The sequence below is a fragment of the Bombina bombina genome, chromosome 4 (assembly GCF_027579735.1).
Source record: "Bombina bombina isolate aBomBom1 chromosome 4, aBomBom1.pri, whole genome shotgun sequence".
NCBI classification, from domain to species: Eukaryota; Metazoa; Chordata; class Amphibia; order Anura; family Bombinatoridae; genus Bombina; species Bombina bombina.
This window is the reverse complement of record NC_069502.1, coordinates 366,251,443-366,271,150: the sequence shown is the minus strand read 5'-3', so window position 1 is coordinate 366,271,150 and position 19,708 is coordinate 366,251,443. Positions and strand designations below refer to the sequence as shown.

General features: G+C 39.3%; 1 protein-coding gene across 1 annotated transcript in view; it reads left to right on the top strand.

Moving 5' to 3' along the window:
• PHC3 (polyhomeotic homolog 3) overlaps window positions 1–19,708 on the top strand; it is a 1,036,700-nt gene that overhangs the window by 690,765 nt on the left and 326,227 nt on the right. Inside the window, exon 10 of the mRNA XM_053710129.1 lies at window positions 14,824–15,068. Coding sequence (XP_053566104.1) covers window positions 14,824–15,068 — 245 coding nt within the window. The remainder of the gene's footprint in view (window positions 1–14,823; window positions 15,069–19,708) is intronic.

Below are 19,708 nucleotides of genomic sequence, written 5' to 3'. Positions count from 1 at the left end.
ATTATTCAGATTTAGGCTAACAATTGGCATTTATAATCTTGGGGAACGTTTATAAAACGGCAGGCACTGTGTTAGACACCTTTTCCAGTCAGGGGGCCTTTCTAGTTATAAACTGAGCCTCATTTTCGCGCCATTACTGCACAGTTGTTTTTTGAGAGCAGGGCATGCAGATGCATGTGTGAGGATCTAAAAATCACTGGAAAAGTTTCTAGAAGGCGTCAATTGGTATCGTATTCCCCTCTGGGCTTGGTTGGGTCTCAGCAAAGACTATAGCTGGGACTGTATAGGGGTTAAATTTAAAAACGGCTCCGGTTCCGTTATTTTAAGGGTTAAAGCTCTGAAATGTGGTGTGCAATACTTTTAATGCTTTAAGACACTGTGGTGCAATTTTGGTAATTTTTGAACAATTCCTTCATACTTTTTCACTTATTCAGTAATAAAGTGTTTTCTGTTTGAAATTTAAAGAGACAGTAACGGTTTTGTTTTAAAACGTTTTTTGTGCTTTGTTGACAAGTTTAAGCCTGTTTAACATGTCTGTACCTTCAGATAAGCTATGTTCTATATGTATGAAAGCTAATGTGTCTCCCCATTTAAATTTATGTGATAATTGTGCCATAGCGTCCAAACAAAGTAAGGACAGTACTGCCACAGATAATGATATTGCCCAAGATGATTCCTCAAATGAGGGGAGTAAACATGATACTACATCATCTCCTACTGTGTCTACACCAGTTTTGCCCACGCAGGAGGGCCCTAGTACATCTAGTGCGCCAATGCTTATTACCATGCAACAATTAACGGCTGTAATGGATAACTCCATAGCAAATATTTTATCCAAAATGCCTACTTATCAGAGAAAGCGCGATTGCTCTGTTTTAAACACTGAAGAGCAAGAGGGCGCTGATGATAATTGTTCTGTCATACCCTCACACCAATCTGAAGGGGCCATGAGGGAGGTTTTGTCTGATGGAGAAATCTCAGATTCAGGAAAAATTTCTCATCAAGCTGAACCTGATGTTGTGACATTTAAATTTACATTAGAACATCTCCGCGCACTGCTTAAGGAGGTGTTATCTACTCTGGATGATTGTGACAACTTGGTCATTCCAGAGAAATTATGCAAGATGGACAAGTTCCTAGAGGTTCCGGTGCCCCCCGACGCTTTTCATATACCCAAGCGGGTGGCGGACATAGTAAATAAGGAGTGGGAAAAGCCCGGCATACCTTTTGTTCCCCCCCCTATATTTAAGAAATTATTTCCTATGGTCGACCCCAGAAAGGACTTATGGCAGACAGTCCCTAAGGTCGAGGGGGCAGTTTCTACTCTAAACAAACGCACTACTATTCCTATCGAAGATAGTTGTGCTTTCAAAGATCCTATGGATAAAAAATTGGAAGGTTTGCTTAAAAAGATTTTTGTACAGCAAGGCTACCTTCTACAACCAATTTCATGCATTGTTCTGGTTCTGGTTCGAGGAACTAGAAAAGTCGCTCAGTAGAGAAACTCCATATGAGGAGGTTATGGACAGAGTTCACACACTTAAATTGGCTAACTCTTTTATTTTAGATGCCGCTTTGCAATTAGCTAGATTAGCGGCGAAAAATTCAGGGTTTGCTATCGTCGCGCGCAGAGCGCTTTGGCTAAAGTCTTGGTCAGCGGATGTGTCATCCAAGACAAAATTGCTTAACATCCCTTTCAAAGGTAAAACTTTATTTGGACCAGAATTGAAAGAGATTATTTCAGACATCACTGGGGGAAAGGGCCACGCCCTTCCACAGGATAGGTCTTTTAAGGCTAAAAATAAGTCTAATTTTCGTCCCTTTCGCAGAAACGGACCGGCCTCTAATTCTGCATCCTCTAAGCAAGAGGGTAATGCCTCACAACCCAAACCAGCCTGGAAACCAATGCAAGGCTGGAACAAGGGTAAGCAGGCCAAGAAGCCTGCCACTGCTAACAAAACAGCATGAAGGAGTAGCCCCCGATCCGGGACCGGATCTAGTGGGGGGCAGACTCTCTCTCTTTGCTCAGGCTTGGGCAAGAGATGTTCAGGATCCTTGGGCGCTAGAAATAGTTTCTCAAGGTTATCTCCTGGAATTCAAGGAACTACCCCCAAGGGGAAGGTTCCACATGTCTCACTTATCCTCAAACCAAATAAAGAGACAGGCATTCTTACATTGTGTAGAAGACCTGTTAAAGATGGGAGTGATACACCCAGTTCCAATAAAGGAACAAGGAATGGGATTTTATTCCAATCTGTTCGTAGGTCCCAAAAAAGAGGGAACGTTCAGACCAATTTTAGATTTGAAGATCCTAAACAAATTTCTCAGGGTACCATCGTTCAAGATGGAAACTATTCGAACGATTCTACCCACCATCCAGGAAAGTCAATTTATGACTACCGTGGATCTAAAGGATGCGTACCTACATATTCCTATCCACAAAGAACATCATCAGTTCCTAAGGTTCGCTTTTCTGGACAAGCATTACCAGTTTGTGGCCCTCCCATTCGGGCTAGCCACTGCTCCAAGGATTTTCACAAAGGTACTCGGGTCCCTTCTAGCGGTTCTAAGACCAAGGGGCATTGCAGTAGTACCTTACTTGGACGACATTCTAATACAAGCGTCGTCCCTGTCAAAAGCAAAGGCTCATACGGACATCGTTCTAGCCTTTCTCAGATCTCACGGATGGAAGGTGAACAAAGAAAAAAGTTCTCTGTCTCCGTCGACAAGAGTTCCCTTCTTGGGAACAATAATAGATTCCTTAGAAATTAGGATTTTTCTGACAGAGGTCAGAAAATCAAAACTTCTAAGCTCTTGTCAAGTGCTTCATTCTGTTCCTCGTCCTTCCATAGCGCAGTGCATGGAAGTAGTAGGATTGATGGTTGCAACAATGGACATAGTTCCTTTTGCACGAATTCATCTAAGACCATTACAACTGTGCATGCTCAAACAGTGGAATGGGGATTATACAGACTTGTCTCCAATGATTCAAGTAGATCAAAAGACCAGAGATTCACTCCGTTGGTGGCTGACCCTGGACCATCTGTCCCAGGGAACGAGCTTCCGCAGACCAGAGTGGGTCATTGTCACGACCGACGCCAGTCTAGTGGGCTGGGGCGCGGTCTGGGAATCCCTGAAAGCTCAGGGTCTATGGTCTCGGGAAGAGTCTCTTCTCCCGATAAACATTCTGGAACTGAGAGCGATATTCAATGCTCTCAGAGCTTGGCCTCAACTAGCAAAGGCCAAATTCATAAGGTTCCAATCAGACAACATGACGACCGTTGCATATATCAATCATCAGGGGGGAACAAGGAGTTCCCTGGCGATGAAAGAAGTGACCAAAATAATTCAATGGGCGGAGGATCACTCCTGCCACTTGTCTGCGATCCACATCCCAGGAGTGGAAAATTGGGAAGCGGATTTTCTGAGTCGTCAGACATTCCATCCGGGGGAGTGGGAACTCCATCCGGAAATCTTTGCCCAAATAACTCAATTATGGGGCATTCCAGACATGGATCTGATGGCGTCTCGTCAGAACTTCAAGGTTCCTTGCTACGGGTCCAGATCCAGGGATCCCAAGGCGACTCTAGTAGATGCACTAGTAGCACCTTGGACCTTCAACCTAGCTTATGTATTCCCACCGTTTCCTCTCATTCCCAGGCTGGTAGCCAGGATCAATCAGGAGAGGGCCTCGGTGATCTTGATAGCTCCTGCGTGGCCACGCAGGACTTGGTATGCAGACCTGGTGAATATGTCATCGGCTCCACCATGGAAGCTACCTTTGAGACAGGACCTTCTTGTTCAGGGTCCATTCGAACATCCAAATCTGGTCTCCCTCCAACTGACGGCTTGGAGATTGAACGCTTGATTCTATCGAAGCGTGGGTTTTCAGATTCTGTTATAGATACTCTGGTTCAGGCCAGAAAACCTGTAACTAGAAAAATTTACCATAAAATATGGAAAAAATATATCTGTTGGTGTGAATCCAAAGGATTCCCATGGAATAAGATAAAAATTCCTAAGATTCTCTCCTTTCTACAAGAAGGTTTGGAGAAAGGATTATCTGCAAGTTCTCTAAAGGGACAGATCTCTGCTTTATCTGTCTTACTACACAAAAGACTGGCAGCTGTGCCAGATGTTCAAGCATTTGTTCAGGCTCTGGTTAGGATCAAGCCTGTTTACAGACCTTTGACTCCTCCCTGGAGTCTAAATCTAGTTCTTTCAGTTCTTCAAGGGGTTCCGTTTGAACCTTTACATTCCATAGATATTAAGTTACTATCTTGGAAAGTTTTGTTTTTAGTTGCAATTTCTTCTGCTAGAAGAGTTTCAGAGTTATCTGCTCTGCAGTGTTCTCCGCCCTATCTGGTGTTCCATGCAGATAAGGTGGTTTTGCGTACTAAGCCTGGTTTTCTTCCTAAAGTTGTTTCTAACAAAAATATTAACCAGGAGATAGTTGTACCTTCTTTGTGTCCGAATCCAGTTTCAAAGAAGGAACGTTTGTTACACAATTTGGACGTTGTCCGTGCTCTAAAATTCTATTTAGAGGCTACTAAAGATTTCAGACAAACATCTTCCTTGTTTGTTGTTTATTCTGGTAAAAGGAGAGGTCAAAAAGCGACTTCTACCTCTCTTTCCTTTTGGCTTAAAAGCATTATCCGATTGGCTTATGAGACTGCTGGACGGCAGCCTCCTGAAAGAATCACAGCTCACTCCACTAGGGCTGTGGCTTCCACATGGGCCTTCAAGAACGAGGCTTCTGTTGACCAGATATGTAAGGCAGCGACTTGGTCTTCACTGCACACTTTTGCCAAATTTTACAAATTTGATACTTTTGCTTCTTCGGAGGCTATTTTTGGGAGAAAGGTTTTGCAAGCTGTGGTGCCTTCCGTTTAGGTAACCTGATTTGCTCCCTCCCTTCATCCGTGTCCTAAAGCTTTGGTATTGGTTCCCACAAGTAAGGATGACGCTGTGGACCGGACACACCAATGTTGGAGAAAACAGAATTTATGCTTACCTGATAAATTACTTTCTCCAACGGTGTGTCCGGTCCACGGCCCGCCCTGGTTTTTTAATCAGGTCTGATGAATTATTTTCTCTAACTACAGTCACCCCGGTACCATATGGTTTCTCCTATATATATTTCCTCCTGTCGGTCGGTCGAATGACTGGGGTGGGCGGAGCCTAGGAGGGACTATATGGCCAGCTTTGCTGGGACTCTTTGCCATTTCCTGTTGGGGAAGAGAATATCCCACAAGTAAGGATGACGCCGTGGACCGGACACACCGTTGGAGAAAGTAATTTATCAGGTAAGCATAAATTCTGTTTTTACCAGGATGTCCCTCAGACTTTTTGCTTTCCTGGCTGTCATTAGCGGTTTATCTCCAATTACATTTTTGACCTTGTCATCCAAAGTCAAAATATTCCAATTCTTGTTCATGACTGATCTAATATTATTCCATTGATTGTTAAATCTGGAAATAAATCTAATGTTGCCCCCATCTGTTTTAGAATTACCTTTATACAAAAGGTCGTCTCTCTGAATCTTTCTGGCCTTCCAAAGTGCCTTCTTAAGGGACTTATTGGAATACCCTCTTAGTAAAAATCTATCCTTCATCATCTTAGCATGTGTGTCAAATTTAGAAAGAGATGAACAGTTTCTCCTTAGACGGAGGAACTGTCCATAAGGAATGCCTTTCTTTAAATGTGAGGGATGACTACTCTGAGCATGAAGAATGTTATTTGTAGCATTTTTCTTTCTGAAATTCTCAGTGACTATTCTATTACCCTCTTTCTTGATGGTAATATCAATGAAATTAAGTTCCTTGGGGTTGGTCTCAGAGGTGAGGATGATGTTCCTGTCATTGTGGTTTAATTGGTCAACAAATAAGTTGAACTCTTCTTCCACACCATCCCACAAGACAAGAACATCATCCACATATCTGACCCACATTAAGACCTTCTCATTGAAAATGTCACTGAAAACCTCAAAAATATCAGACTCCCATGCCCCCAAATGCAGGCAGGCATATGTGGGGGCACAAACTGCCCCCATAGCCGTACCCCGCAATTGACGATAAACTTGTCCATCAAAAGAGAATACATTATTCTGCAGGACAAATTCCAGCAATGAAATAACGAAGTCTGAATGTTCAGAAAAAGATGGACCCCTTGTTTCAAGGAATTTCTTAATAGCCAGTAGACCTATTTTGTGAGGTATTGAGGAGTAAAGTCCTTCCACATCCAGGGAGGCCAAAATGGTTTTTTCATTGACTATTACTCCATCCAATTTTCTCAATAGGTCCGCCGTGTCTTTTACATACGATGGTAAAGACAGAATGAAAGGGCGTAGATATTTATCTACGTATTCTCCAATGTTTTCCGTAAGGCTACCTATTCCGGAGACAATGGGTCTCCCCGGAGGGCACTTCATATTTGTATGCAGCTTAGGCAGGATATAAAACACCGGCATAACCGGATGTTCAGGAAATAGAAATTTGAATTCTTTTTGATCAATAGTACCTCTACTTCTAGCCTCATTCAGCAATTTAAAGAGAGAGTTCTGGGTATGTTCCAAAGGGCTACCTCCAAGTCTTATGTACTGATTTTTATCATTAAGCTGACGTTTCACTTCGTTGATATAAAGATGTTCATCTAGCAGTACTAAGTTACCGCCCTTATCGGCTGGCTTTATCACCACACCCCTAGCCATACTCAGTTCTCTTAAAGCTTTTCTCTCTCTTGGCTTCAGATTGTCATCTAACTGTTGTGGTAACAAATTATCTATGTCTTTTTCCATTTGTTTCACAAATAGATAGACCGCTGGAACCAAGGAGAGAGAAGGCATATAGGTAGACTTAGGTTTAAAACACGGTTTCTCACAAGCTATTGCTGGTGAAATATCTGTGTTTTCTAAATCCAAATTATGAGCTTCTTTTTTTGATTTCATAATAATGGATAGTACAATTTTCCTGGCAAAAAGGTGTAAGTCCTTAAGTAACTCAAATTTATCAACCATTGCAGTAGGGCAGAAAGATAACCCCTTTTTCAGGAGTTCCACATGAGCCAGATTTAGGGGAAAAGAGGAAAGGTTCACAATCTGTAATTCATCATCATTGTGGCTATTCAATAGCCCCTGCGTGCTCCCCTTCTTCTGAATCTCCCCCTGCTCTGAACATGTTGGTCTCCTCTCCCCCTGTTCTGTCTGGTTTGGTATCTCTTTTCTTTTACTGGAGTCCCAAAGGGATCTTTTCCTTTTTCCCCTTCTTTGTCCTGCAGAATAATGTATTCTCTTTTGATGGACAAGTTTATCGTCAATTGCGGGGTACGGCTATGGGGGCAGTTTGTGCCCCCACATATGCCTGCCTGCATTTGGGGGCATGGGAGTCTGATATTTTTGAGGTTTTCAGTGACATTTTCAATGAGAAGGTCTTAATGTGGGTCAGATATGTGGATGATGTTCTTGTCTTGTGGGATGGTGTGGAAGAAGAGTTCAACTTATTTGTTGACCAATTAAACCACAATGACAGGAACATCATCCTCACCTCTGAGACCAACCCCAAGGAACTTAATTTCATTGATATTACCATCAAGAAAGAGGGTAATAGAATAGTCACTGAGAATTTCAGAAAGAAAAATGCTACAAATAACATTCTTCATGCTCAGAGTAGTCATCCCTCACATTTAAAGAAAGGCATTCCTTATGGACAGTTCCTCCGTCTAAGGAGAAACTGTTCATCTCTTTCTAAATTTGACACACATGCTAAGATGATGGATAGATTTTTACTAAGAGGGTATTCCAATAAGTCCCTTAAGAAGGCACTTTGGAAGGCCAGAAAGATTCAGAGAGACGACCTTTTGTATAAAGGTAATTCTAAAACAGATGGGGGCAACATTAGATTTATTTCCAGATTTAACAATCAATGGAATAATATTAGATCAGTCATGAACAAGAATTGGAATATTTTGACTTTGGATGACAAGGTCAAAAATGTAATTGGAGATAAACCGCTAATGACAGCCAGGAAAGCAAAAAGTCTGAGGGACATCCTGGTAAAAAGCCAATTTTCCAGGGGTCCATCGGAGGCAGACTGGCTTAGAAAGGACAGGGGGATAAAAGGCAGCTATCCATGTGGACACTGTGTATACTGTGTCCACATGGACAGCGCGAAACAATTTTCTGTACAGGATGGTAAGACTTACAATATACAGTTTTTCTTTAATTGCAAGTCTGAGGGAGCAATATATCTTCTTAGATGCTCGTGCCCGGTCTTTTACGTAGGAAAAACGAAGAGGCTTGTAAAGGACCGGGTACAAGAACATCGTGATGATATTGCTCATTCTAATGACACCAGTGTGGCGAGACATTTTGAAATGTTTCATAAAGGAAGCGTGGAATCTTTAAAGTTTATCATTATTGATAAAGCAATCACTAATGGTAGAGGTGGCAATAATGAAAAAATCCTTTTGCAGAAAGAAGCAAAATGGATTTATAAACTAGGAACGAGATACCCAACAGGTTTGAATGAAAAGCTGGAGTTTGCCAGTTTTCTATAAGTGTTTCTCTGATAGAGTGTGCGCCGTTTTCTGGAGGTGATCATTTCATAAGGCAGTTGTTAGTTTTGCTTTGAAAGGCTTAGGAATTTAGCTTTTTCATTTATTTAAAATTTGAGAAATAACAAAGCTTTCATTTTTGGCCTTTTAACTATTGATACATGTAGTATTGAACAGGGCACCTTGCTGTATACAGCTTTAAGAGATTAGCAGGTGTATTAGCAAGTAGACCACCTGTGGAGCCACAGGTGGTTCTATAAAAAGAGGATATCCGGTATGGAATAGTATGCCCTGATGAACCCCTTAGACACAAATCTTGCTGCAGGGGTGAAACGTGCGTTGGCACTTTGTGTAACTTTAGCACCTATGTGCTGTACTAGTCAGGAGTGAGGTCGACCAACTCCTGTCTCTCTTATGTGCATTTTTTCAAAGATAACAAAGAAAAAACATTTTGGTACAAGTGTATTTCTACTTTGGAACTGACTCAATATTGCCTGTTCTTTTCTATCTGATGCTGCATGCTGAGAAAGTGCGTGTATGTTAAAGCGGCTGACTACTGGAGAATGGGGATTCCTATCTTGCGCTGGACTGAGCGTGTAACATCTATCTGAAGGTGTATAAGAATAAGAGACCCTTTGCTGAGAAATCGTGTGGATTTGTGTGTGGCTGTTTAACTATACTTTTCTGAGTATACGGTGCATCCTGGTATGTGCTTGGCTACATAACATCGGTGGAAGCCTGGTTTCTTTCACCTTGTACAACTGTCCAATCCAGTGGACGGATTTTCGGAAGTTGGGACACACCTCTTACAATCAAACCTTTTACCAACAGGCTGACAACCACACCTCAGGCTGCAAGTGACGTCACACGCGCTGAACGCTGCATCTACTTTGAATCGGAATAACGGATCCAAATTTGGCAGCTAAGTAAAAAAAGTGAACTTGTGCCTCCAGCAGCAGTTATCTAAGTCTGCTTTACAGTCGTTATATAAGACATTTGCCTTTCATTTTCTCTGATCTGTTTGTTGAAAATGATTTTGCTATGAGTCAACTTGTTACCATTTTGTTTATGCTTGTTTTTTGCTTATGATTTTTGCTCACAATTTGTTACCGGTTTATGTAACAGATAGTAGGTTAGGCCTAACCCCTAGTTAATTAGCATACGTATGCTTAGAGGTTCCTGGCCTTTCAAGTAGCATTTAGTCTTTGAAAATTTGCCTTTTTTTTTGTTAAGAATGCTCACTTTTAGATTTTGATTGACCTTGTCATTTTTGTGATCCACATACATGTGGTCTGGGATTTAAATAGGAATTAATAAATTCGATTATTTACCAAATTCTGTGTGCCTTGTTTTATCCCTTGCTTTCTTCACAACAGCATTATATGTTGTGATTACATTCTCTCTGTTTGACTTTTGTATAATAGTGTAGTGTTAGGTGTAATTGTAACTTAGGTTAGTTTTTATTTTAGGTTAATTTCTCTTTATTTTAACTACGTAGCTATTAAATAGTTAATAACTATTTAATAGCTATTGTACCTAGTTAAAATAAATTGAAATTTGCCTGTAAAATAAAAATAAATCCTAAGACAGCTACAATAAAATTATTATTTATATTGTAGCTATATTAGAGTTTATTTTAAAGGTAAGTATTTAGTTTTAAATAGGAATAATTAATTTAATAAGAGTTAAATTTATTTAGATGTATTTAATTAATATTTAAGTTAGGGGGGTGTTAGGGTTAGACTTAGGTTTAGGGGTTAATAATTTTATTATAGTTGCGGCTGTGTAGGGGGGGCAGGATAGGGGTTAATAAATTTAATATAGGTTGCGGCGGTGTAGGGGGGGCAGGATAGGGGTTAATAAATTTATTATAGGTTGCGGCGGTGTAGGGTGGGCAGGATAGGGGTTAATAAATTTATTATAGGTTGTGGCAGTGTAGGGTGGGCAGGATAGGGGTTAATAAATGTATTATAGGTGGCGACGGTGTAGGGGGGAAGATTAGGGGTTAATAAGTTTAATATAGGTGGCGGCGGGGTCCGGGAGCGGCGGTTTAGGGGTTAATAACTTTATTTAGTTGCGGCGGTGTAGGGGGGGACAGATTAGGGGTTAATATGTATAATGTAGCTTGCGGTGGGCTCCGGGAGCGGCGGTTTAGGAGGTAATACATTTATTTAGTTGTGTCGGTGTAGGGGGGACAGATTAGGGGTGTTTAGACTCGGGGTACATGTTAGGGTGTTAGGTGTAGACAGCTCCCATAGGAATCAATGGGATGTCGGGCAGCAGTGAACATGAACTTTCGCTATGGTCAGACTCCCATTGATTCCTATGGGATCCGCCGCCTCCAGGTACGCTGGGCCGGAAAAGTGCCGAACATACCTGCTAGTTTTTTGATAACTAGCAAAAGTAGTCAGATTGTGCCGAACTTGTGTGGAGTGACGTAAGAATCGATCTGTGTCGGACTGAGTCCGGCGGATTGAAGCTTACGTCACAAAATTCTACTTTTGCCGGTGTAAAGGGCTTGATAACTAAGGCGAATAGGCCTCGCCACAAATACGCTGCAGAATTCCAGCGTATTTGAGGTTGACGGCTTGATAACTAGGAGCCATAGGGTTAATGTATTTGTTAAAAATAACCTAGCTATCGTCAAACTAATAAGGGATGAAGTGTTATTAAACTAATATCAGAAATTAATTCCTTTATCATGCCCAATAGGGAGAGTACCTAGGAATTTATCGCACAGACTTCAGCTGATGGAATAGATATATGGTATACTATTATTTGCAGAATTAAGACATTAATCATGGGAACGTACAGTATCGGTAAAATATCAAACTGTTCTGATTCCTTCATTTTTAAAACTATATATATATTTCTGTTTATTATTTTTGAGATAAGATATGTCAAATTGGTAAATGGTAACTATTCTATTCATGATATAGATTTTGATATTCATGCTGTTTTTAACATAGGTGATTGTAAAACTTGTCACAGATAGGCTATGGTTATGTTACTAGATAGGCTATGGTTAGAGTTGTATGGTGATACAGTAAAACAAATTTGTATTAATACTGGGTCATAAATGTAATGTCCTAATAACATGTATGTACCTTTTTTCTGAGAATAATTGTGATGTTATCTCTCTTGATTGTAGGGATTTCACAAATGAGGCTAACACCTGTAACTCACCTTTTAAAAGGAAGAGGAAGGCACAGTGATGTTAACTATGATTACAGGAAATACCTGAAACGCGTCAGTGACGTCATTCGGGCCAAAGTCGAAGGAATTCAACATAAGTATGTTCCTTTGAACTTAACATTAAGTTTAAATGCTACTGAAACTGACATGAATCAGTAAAGGCAACAAACTTACTAAGAAGAGTAGATACTATATATATGATAACTAACAAGGAAAAGGAATTATATCAGCTTTACTATTCAGATCTTGCTGCTACCAAACTATAGCATGCAGCTGTAGTTGGGGAAGGTGCGTAGCTGCAGTAAGGAGGAAAGCATTGATCCGAGAGTTACATTAATGTACAAAACAAGGTTGCAAAAAAAATAGAAACAATTAACTTAGAACTGTAACAGTATAAATTATAAGTATAAAACTTATTATGCACAGCTTCCAAGTAGATGTGAACAGCAGCCGAACGGAACTCCGTTTCCTGAAAAGTGATGACGTCAGCAGTTAGTCGAATGCAGTTTTAGCTTAACAGACTTATCGGCAACTAACTATCTGGAGACTGGATAGCGGAGTATTAGTAAATGGTGAGATAACAAGAAGATCCAATTCAAATTGAAGTTGGAGCAAAAGGTTAAAATGAAACACTATAGGCTAGAGTAAACAATAGAAACATGCGGTAGAAGCACAGCTTGAAAATAACAAGCAAAGAAGGAAGGAAGAAGCTGGGTTTTATAGGCAGTTCAGGTGAAAATACCCACCTCTTCTTAAAGGAATAGTTATGGCATGATACTTGGTATGTCCATGGGAATTTTATCTAGCATACCTGTTTTCTCCATTTGATTTTCTTCAAAGAGTCATTGCTCAAATCAAACAAGAGTCAGTTTCAGTAATATTGATTGCTCCAGCCTGGACCCACAGAACATGGTATGTGGATCTAATGCAGATGTCCTCATCTCCTCCATGACTTCTTCCTATGAGACAAAACCTGTTTAACAGCATGGAGGTTGAATGCCTAGTTTCTTAGTTTATTGAAACTTTGATTTAGGCCAGAAAGCCTGTGATACAAAAGATTTATCACAAGTTTTGGAAGATATATTTTGAGTGGTGTTCTTCCAGAGGGTTTTCTTGATATTTCTTTAGATTCCTAGAATTCTTCAGTTTTTACAGGATGGCTTTGACAAGGGTTTGTCTGATATCTCCCTAAAAGATTAAATGTCTGCCTTATCTGTTCTTTTCATAGGAAGTTAGCTATTAGTTTGAATTTAGCTCTTTCCGTATTACAAGGTTCTCCTTTTTTAAACTATACATTCCATTGATATAAAGATTTTATCTTTAAAAGTGCTTCTCTTCATTTCTAACTATTAACACGAATAAGGCTGTACTTTGTACTACTTATGATTTTCTTCCTAATGTAGTTTCTTCGGAAATTGTTGTTCCTTCCTTGTGGCCAGGTCCTGCTATCTCTCATAATCATCAAGCTATGAAAGAATTCAGACAATTGCCTAGTTTGTTTGTTCTCTACTCTGGGACTCGTGAGGGGCAGAAGGCTGCTAAGGGAGGTTGGCTCAAACAAGTGATTTACAAAGCTTACTTGTTGGCAGGAAGGTCACCTCCTATGCATATTACAGCTCATTCTATAGAGAAGTTGTAACTTCTTTGGCTTTTAAAAATGATGCATCTTTGTAGCAGATTTACAATGCTGCAACATCGTCTTCTCTGCATATTTTTATTTTCTAATTTGTATTATTTGTATGTGTTGCTTCTTTTGCAAGAATCTTTAGTCATAAAATTCCTTCAGGACACAGTGTTGGCTAAATAGGAACTGCAAGAAAATTTTTCCACCCTTTTCGTAACATAGTGCAACAGCTTAAGTATTAATCCCATATGTTATGGAGCCATATGGACCATCATTATTTTACGAAAGAAAACATAATTTATGCTTACCTGATAAATTAATTTCTTTTGGAATAATGATGGTCCATAGGCCCAACCCTTTTAAATATTGGGGCTGCAGTTCTAATAACACCTCTACAGACTCTGATTTGTCTTTCTTAGCCATATGTTTCTATTCTCTATTATCTGCTCAGCTATACGTTAAACTGAACCTTCTAGTGGTGGGAAATATATCCCATATATTATGGAGCCCTATGGACTATCATTATCCTGAAAGAAAATAATTTATCAGGTAAGTGTAAATTATGTTTTTCATAATGTAGTTCTCAAACTAGAGCAAATTCCATTGATGTTGAATATTTGAGCTCCTTGTAATCCTCTAAATTACATAATCATTTCACACTTTGAAAACCAGCTATATATTAAATAATAAAAAGTCATCTTTATGATAGATACCAGTATTCATCATGTGTACTAGAGAGATCTTGTGATCCTACTAGTTTAAAACAAATAAGTTACATTTATATACTAATGTTTTCTAGATAAGAACATTAACTATTTGTTCCACTGTATCCTTCACCCCTTTATATTTTTTGGTTATCAAAAGTAATTCTATACTCATGCAAACAATCCTTCCATTACCACAACACTCATCATTAAATAAATTGTTGGAATATGTTACCTTTCTCTTGGCACAAATCAACCTCAATCTCAGGAAAGGATAGTGAGACCAGAGGATAAAGCCCACTTTCAATAAAAGATAGCCTACCCTTGGATCAAAATGGCAAAATGACAAGAAACTAGATGCCATAAGCCTTTACCATACGATAAATTTGACAAAAATATGGGATTAAGAATGATGAGTGTCCACTTTATATTAAAAAAATATCAAAGTTATTATTATTATTATCATTTATTTGTATAGCGCCACCAAATTCCATAGCGCTGAAAGTTATAATTGCTCAGGTTGCTTCTATTTATGTTAGGGGTAATAGACTCCTGATTGACTATTGAATTTTACAGTTTTTAACATATTGAATTTGTGGGATAAGGGTAAGCTTGACAGACAAATCTGTTTTTACCTGCTGTAGGCTCCTTTGTTTCTTCCAATAAAATGTTCCCACAGAGTGTACCTAAAAAGATTTAAAAAAAAAAAAAAAAAAGCAAAAAGATTTTTACACTTTTTCTGTCTCACAGGTCTCCCTACATTGGCTTCTTCAGTCAGTGCCTCCGTAATTAAATCTCTACCTGACACTACTCATGCCTCAATACCACCTCCTCCACTTCTTCTTCCAGCAGTGACAACAAGGAGTACTTGCTCTTTAAAGCCTAACAGCATTCCAGGAATAGACCACAAGTTTCCTCAAGCTATTGTAAAACCTCATATACTTACCCATGTTATAGAAGGTTTTGTAATTCAGGAAGGAATGGAGCCGTTTCCAGTAAGTATACAATGGTATATTATACAATATATTGGTGTAAAGGGAAAGCTAGATTGAAATAAAATCTTTACGGTCAAATGGGTAACATGTGGGCATAGTGCAATAGGATGACAGTAGGTAGAAATGTGCCCAGTTTGTAAAACATTTTGGGCAACATTACAAATTGCTTGCTTAATTTTTTTTTTTGCTCATGTGCTGACTTTTCAAAGTAAAAAAATGTTGCTGCCACATTAACGAGCGCATTACAAGTTGAAAGTAAAGTTAGCGCGTGATCGACAGACCAAGACCTGCTAACTTCTGTACTTTGGATATCTCGGCCACACCAACTCTTTCTCCCCATATACTTCTATGGGGCTTACTAAAAAAAAACAATTAGTCAGCACACACACGTACTAACCCGACACTGCGCTATTGCGACCGCACTAAACCCATAGAGAAATGCTTTAGTTTCCTGAAATCTTCTCATAAAAAAATGTCTTTATTTTTGAACAGAAATTTAGAGAGTCCATGATCCATTATGTATAGGATTCAGTTCCTGGCCACTAGGAGAAGGCAAAGATTCCTGGTATGCCAGTCTAAATCTTTGTCTCAAAAGAGCATGTTGAAGAATTAAGGTGCTCCAGATTCTTCATTGACAGGGGTCCCCAGACTGATTTGACCTGATTTTCCCCTTCAGAGAGCTGCTACAGAAAGACAGAGGGGAAGATTGCTGTATGGGGCAGTTATACAACTGCCGCTAGTCTAGGAGTTAGTCATAAGCCTTCCACTGGCGTCGCAGGAACAGGTTCCTAGCCTCCTCTTGTCTCTCCTGGGTCGTCGATATATACTCCCAATTTATAACCTCTGCTGTAATGTGCTCAGCACTTGAAGGGACATCCACTGGACACAGTGGTCTGGGTGCTTGACAGGTAAGTATAACTTTTGGCACTCACATAGCCCACAGGCTATTATTAGGTACAAATGTATTAATATGTCATAGCCAGCGAACATTGTGTTAGACAATAATACTGTATAAAGTATAGTGAGGTAAAAGTCAGCTAAGATTGATTGCAGTTTTCTGGGGAACATTAAAAAGTTTGGGGTGGATTTTTTATCAGCTCTTGTGTTATAATCTTTCTGCTATCGAGGCGCGTTCCTGACTATTTTTGTGTGCTGTCAAAGAGGCTAATGTGCATTGTTGTGGTGTGTCTCTGTATCAGATCGGCGCTTCTACATAACTATAATGATGATTTACTGTGTGCTATGGGCTCAGCTTCGCAGGGATTTAAAAATGCTCCTGATGCTTTCAAGTCCACCTTCTCTCCTTAGTGTGCAATACCATATCTTGCGTCTTTAACCTGCACAGTTTTTCCTCCACTTTGGAGGGGGTGAGATTTACCAAAAGTTCAAGAGCTTTAATATTGATATCTGTAAAAGTGTGCAGTACTATTATAAAGGTCTGTAACTGTGCTTTTTTCACTGTACGCTTCTCAGACATTAATGCTTTAAGCTTCTGCTTATTTTTCATCTGTTATTCACTGTTATTCTGTACAAGATACTTATTCTGATAAATTGTCTGCTGTATTTATTTCGTATTACCAGGGAACATTCTGAATCTGTCCTCACTAATTTAGATCCTTTAGAGGATAGATCCTCTGATCACTTATGTAGCTCATGTATGGATCACCTTATGCATTCTAACCAGTCTAATACTGTCCTTGCCTCTAAAGGAATCTGTCCTACTTCTGATTGTATGATACATGGGAGTTCTTTAGAATTTTCTCCTGGTTTTTAAAAATGTTGTGTGCTCTACTGTGTCTGAGATGATGTCAGCTATGCCGCCTCCAAGTAAGTGCAAGAAAACTTCAAGGAAACAGTGTTCTACGGCTTTTCCTAGTTATTCTGATTTTCTTAATCTCAGAACTTGTAGGCAATTACTTACAGTCACAGATTCTAACTCCTCAGATTCTTCTGAGGGTTAGGTACTTTCTGATGATTAAAACTCAGGGCGAGATTACATACATGGCGTAGGTTTCAACTGCTGAAACCCATGCCATCTTATAAGTTCACCTTGCACATCGGATGAATCACATAAACGTTGTCGGCAGATCAGATACTGCCGTAAGTCGGATAAACCAGTGAGGTACAGAAATGTGCTGAAATAGACATTTCTGGAGTCGCCAGTGACTTACAGCAGTATATGATCTGCAGGCACCTAAATTAAAAAAAAAGTTGAAACACACGTAAAAATCTAACCTGCCTCCCAATAACTAAACCGATACGTCAAAATCCCTATATCTGCCACCCCCCCACATCGCAACCAATAATAAAATGTATTAACCTCTAAGCCTCCATCCCCCCACATTTCAACTACTAATAAAATGTATTAACCGCTAAACCTCCATCCCCCACATCGCAACAACTATTACTATTCAGCTGCCAATTTGGTTAAATCCGAGAGCGAGCGCTGGAAATGCGCTTTGAGTCCCACTGGGAGAAAGGCGCTATATAAATACTAGTTATTATTATTATTATTATTATAACTACTAATAAAATGTATTCTAAGCCGCCATCCCCCCACAACACAATCTACCTAATTAAACTATTAACCCCTAATCTGCCATCCCTCACAATGGAAAGTACCTAATTAGCCTATTAACCCTAATCCGCCATCCCCCCACAATGCAATCTTCCTAATTAAACTATTAACACCTAAACCGCCATCCCCCCAAAACGCAAAACATTAATCTAATCACTAAGCCCCTAACCTAACACCCCCAAAATTAACCCCAATTACATAAAATAAAATAGACTATTTTACTAATAAATTTATTAAAAATACAGAAATTAAAAATCCTACTTTAAAATTACAGTAAAAAAATCCTAACAGATTACATTTAAATAAAAAAATCTAAGATTACATAAATTAAAAAAATCTAAGATTGCATAAAAAATTAACAAAATTATCTAAAATAATTTTTGAAACCTAATCTAATACCTCTATAAAAACAAAAAAGCCACCTCAAAATAAATACACCCCCTAATCTAAGAATAAACTACCAATAGCCCTTAAAAGGGCTTTTTGTAGGGCATTGCCCTTATGCAATTAGCTCTTTTACCTAAAAAAAAAACTACAGTTTTATTTTTTTTAGGTAAAAGAGCTGATTGCTTCCGGGCAATGCCCTATAAAAGGCCCTTTTAAGGGCTATTGGTAGTTTATTCTTAGATTATGGGATGTTTTTAATTTAGGGTGGCTTTTTTTATATATTAGTATAAAATATAATTCTCAAGGAAACAGAATGGGTTTCAGATCAAGGCCCCACAGGGGAAGTTTTTTTCTGTTCCAAAAGCAGTGACAGCTCAAGCTTTTCTTAATAATACTGTATTTTAATGTGTTTTACATGTCTTGTGCAACTTTTTTTCATAACCCTTACACTTTACTTCAGGTCTCAAGTAGCGCATTTTCGGTTTACGCTAGATCGCAAACTCTTTCAACTTGTAATATGAGCACACGTTAGTGTATCTGCGATATTCATAGAAAGTATAGGTTACACTTGAGTGAAGTCAGCCACGCTAACCCTTTTTTGGTAAATGCTCTTTACCATGGACTTGTAATATCAAGTCCATACACAATAAATACAAAAAAGAAAGGAGGAGCACTTTAGAAATGAAGCATTTTGGAGCACATGCAGAGGTTCTTGTTGACACAAGACCAACGGGAAAATGGCTTTTTCTTTTGTAAAGGTGTATCCAGTCCACGGGTTCATCCATTACTTGTGGGGATATTCTGCTTCCCAACAGGAAGCTGCAAGAGGACACCCACAGCAGAGCTGTCTATACAGCTCCTCCCCTAACTGCCACCCCCAGTCATTCTCTTGCAGCTCTCGACAAGAAAGGAAGTATCAAGAGATATGTGGTGACTTAGTATAGTTTTTACCTTCAATCAAAAGTTTGTTATTTTTAAACGGTACCGGCATTGTACTGTTTTACTCTCAGGCAGAAATTGAAAGAAGAATTCTGCCTGGAGGTTTGATGATCTTAGCAGTTTGTAACTAAGGTCCATTGCTGTTCTCACACATAACTGAAGAGTATGGAAAGAAAACTTCAGTTGGGGGGACGGTCTGCAGATTGCCTGCTTTGAGGTATGTTCAGTATATTTTTTTCTAGAGAGATAAGGTCTAGAAAATGCTGACAGTGCCTGGTATATTTGAGGTAAGCCTGATACAGTGATTTAACAGCAACTGGGATCATGCTTGCAAAAAAGGGTAATATTCATGTTAATACTCATATTATTTAGTGTAAAAACGTTTGCATGTTTTATAGAAAACAAAACAAAAAAACCCAGTTTTTTCTCTGAGGGTGATAAATCTTTATTTGGGGAATCATACCCTCACAGAGGTATTGGCCAAACTGCCAGGGTTACAAGGAAAGTGAGACAGCTCTGGGCTAGAACAAATACAGAGCTTTCTGAGGCTTTAGTAGCTATGTCTGATATACCCTCACAATGTACAGAAGCCGAAGCAGGAGAGCTTCTATCTGTGGGTGACATTTCTGATTCAGGGAAGGCGTTACTTCAGTCTGACTCTGAAATGACAGCATTTAAATTTAAGCTTGAACACCTCCACTTGTTGCTCAGGGAGGTTTTAGCAACTCTGGATGAC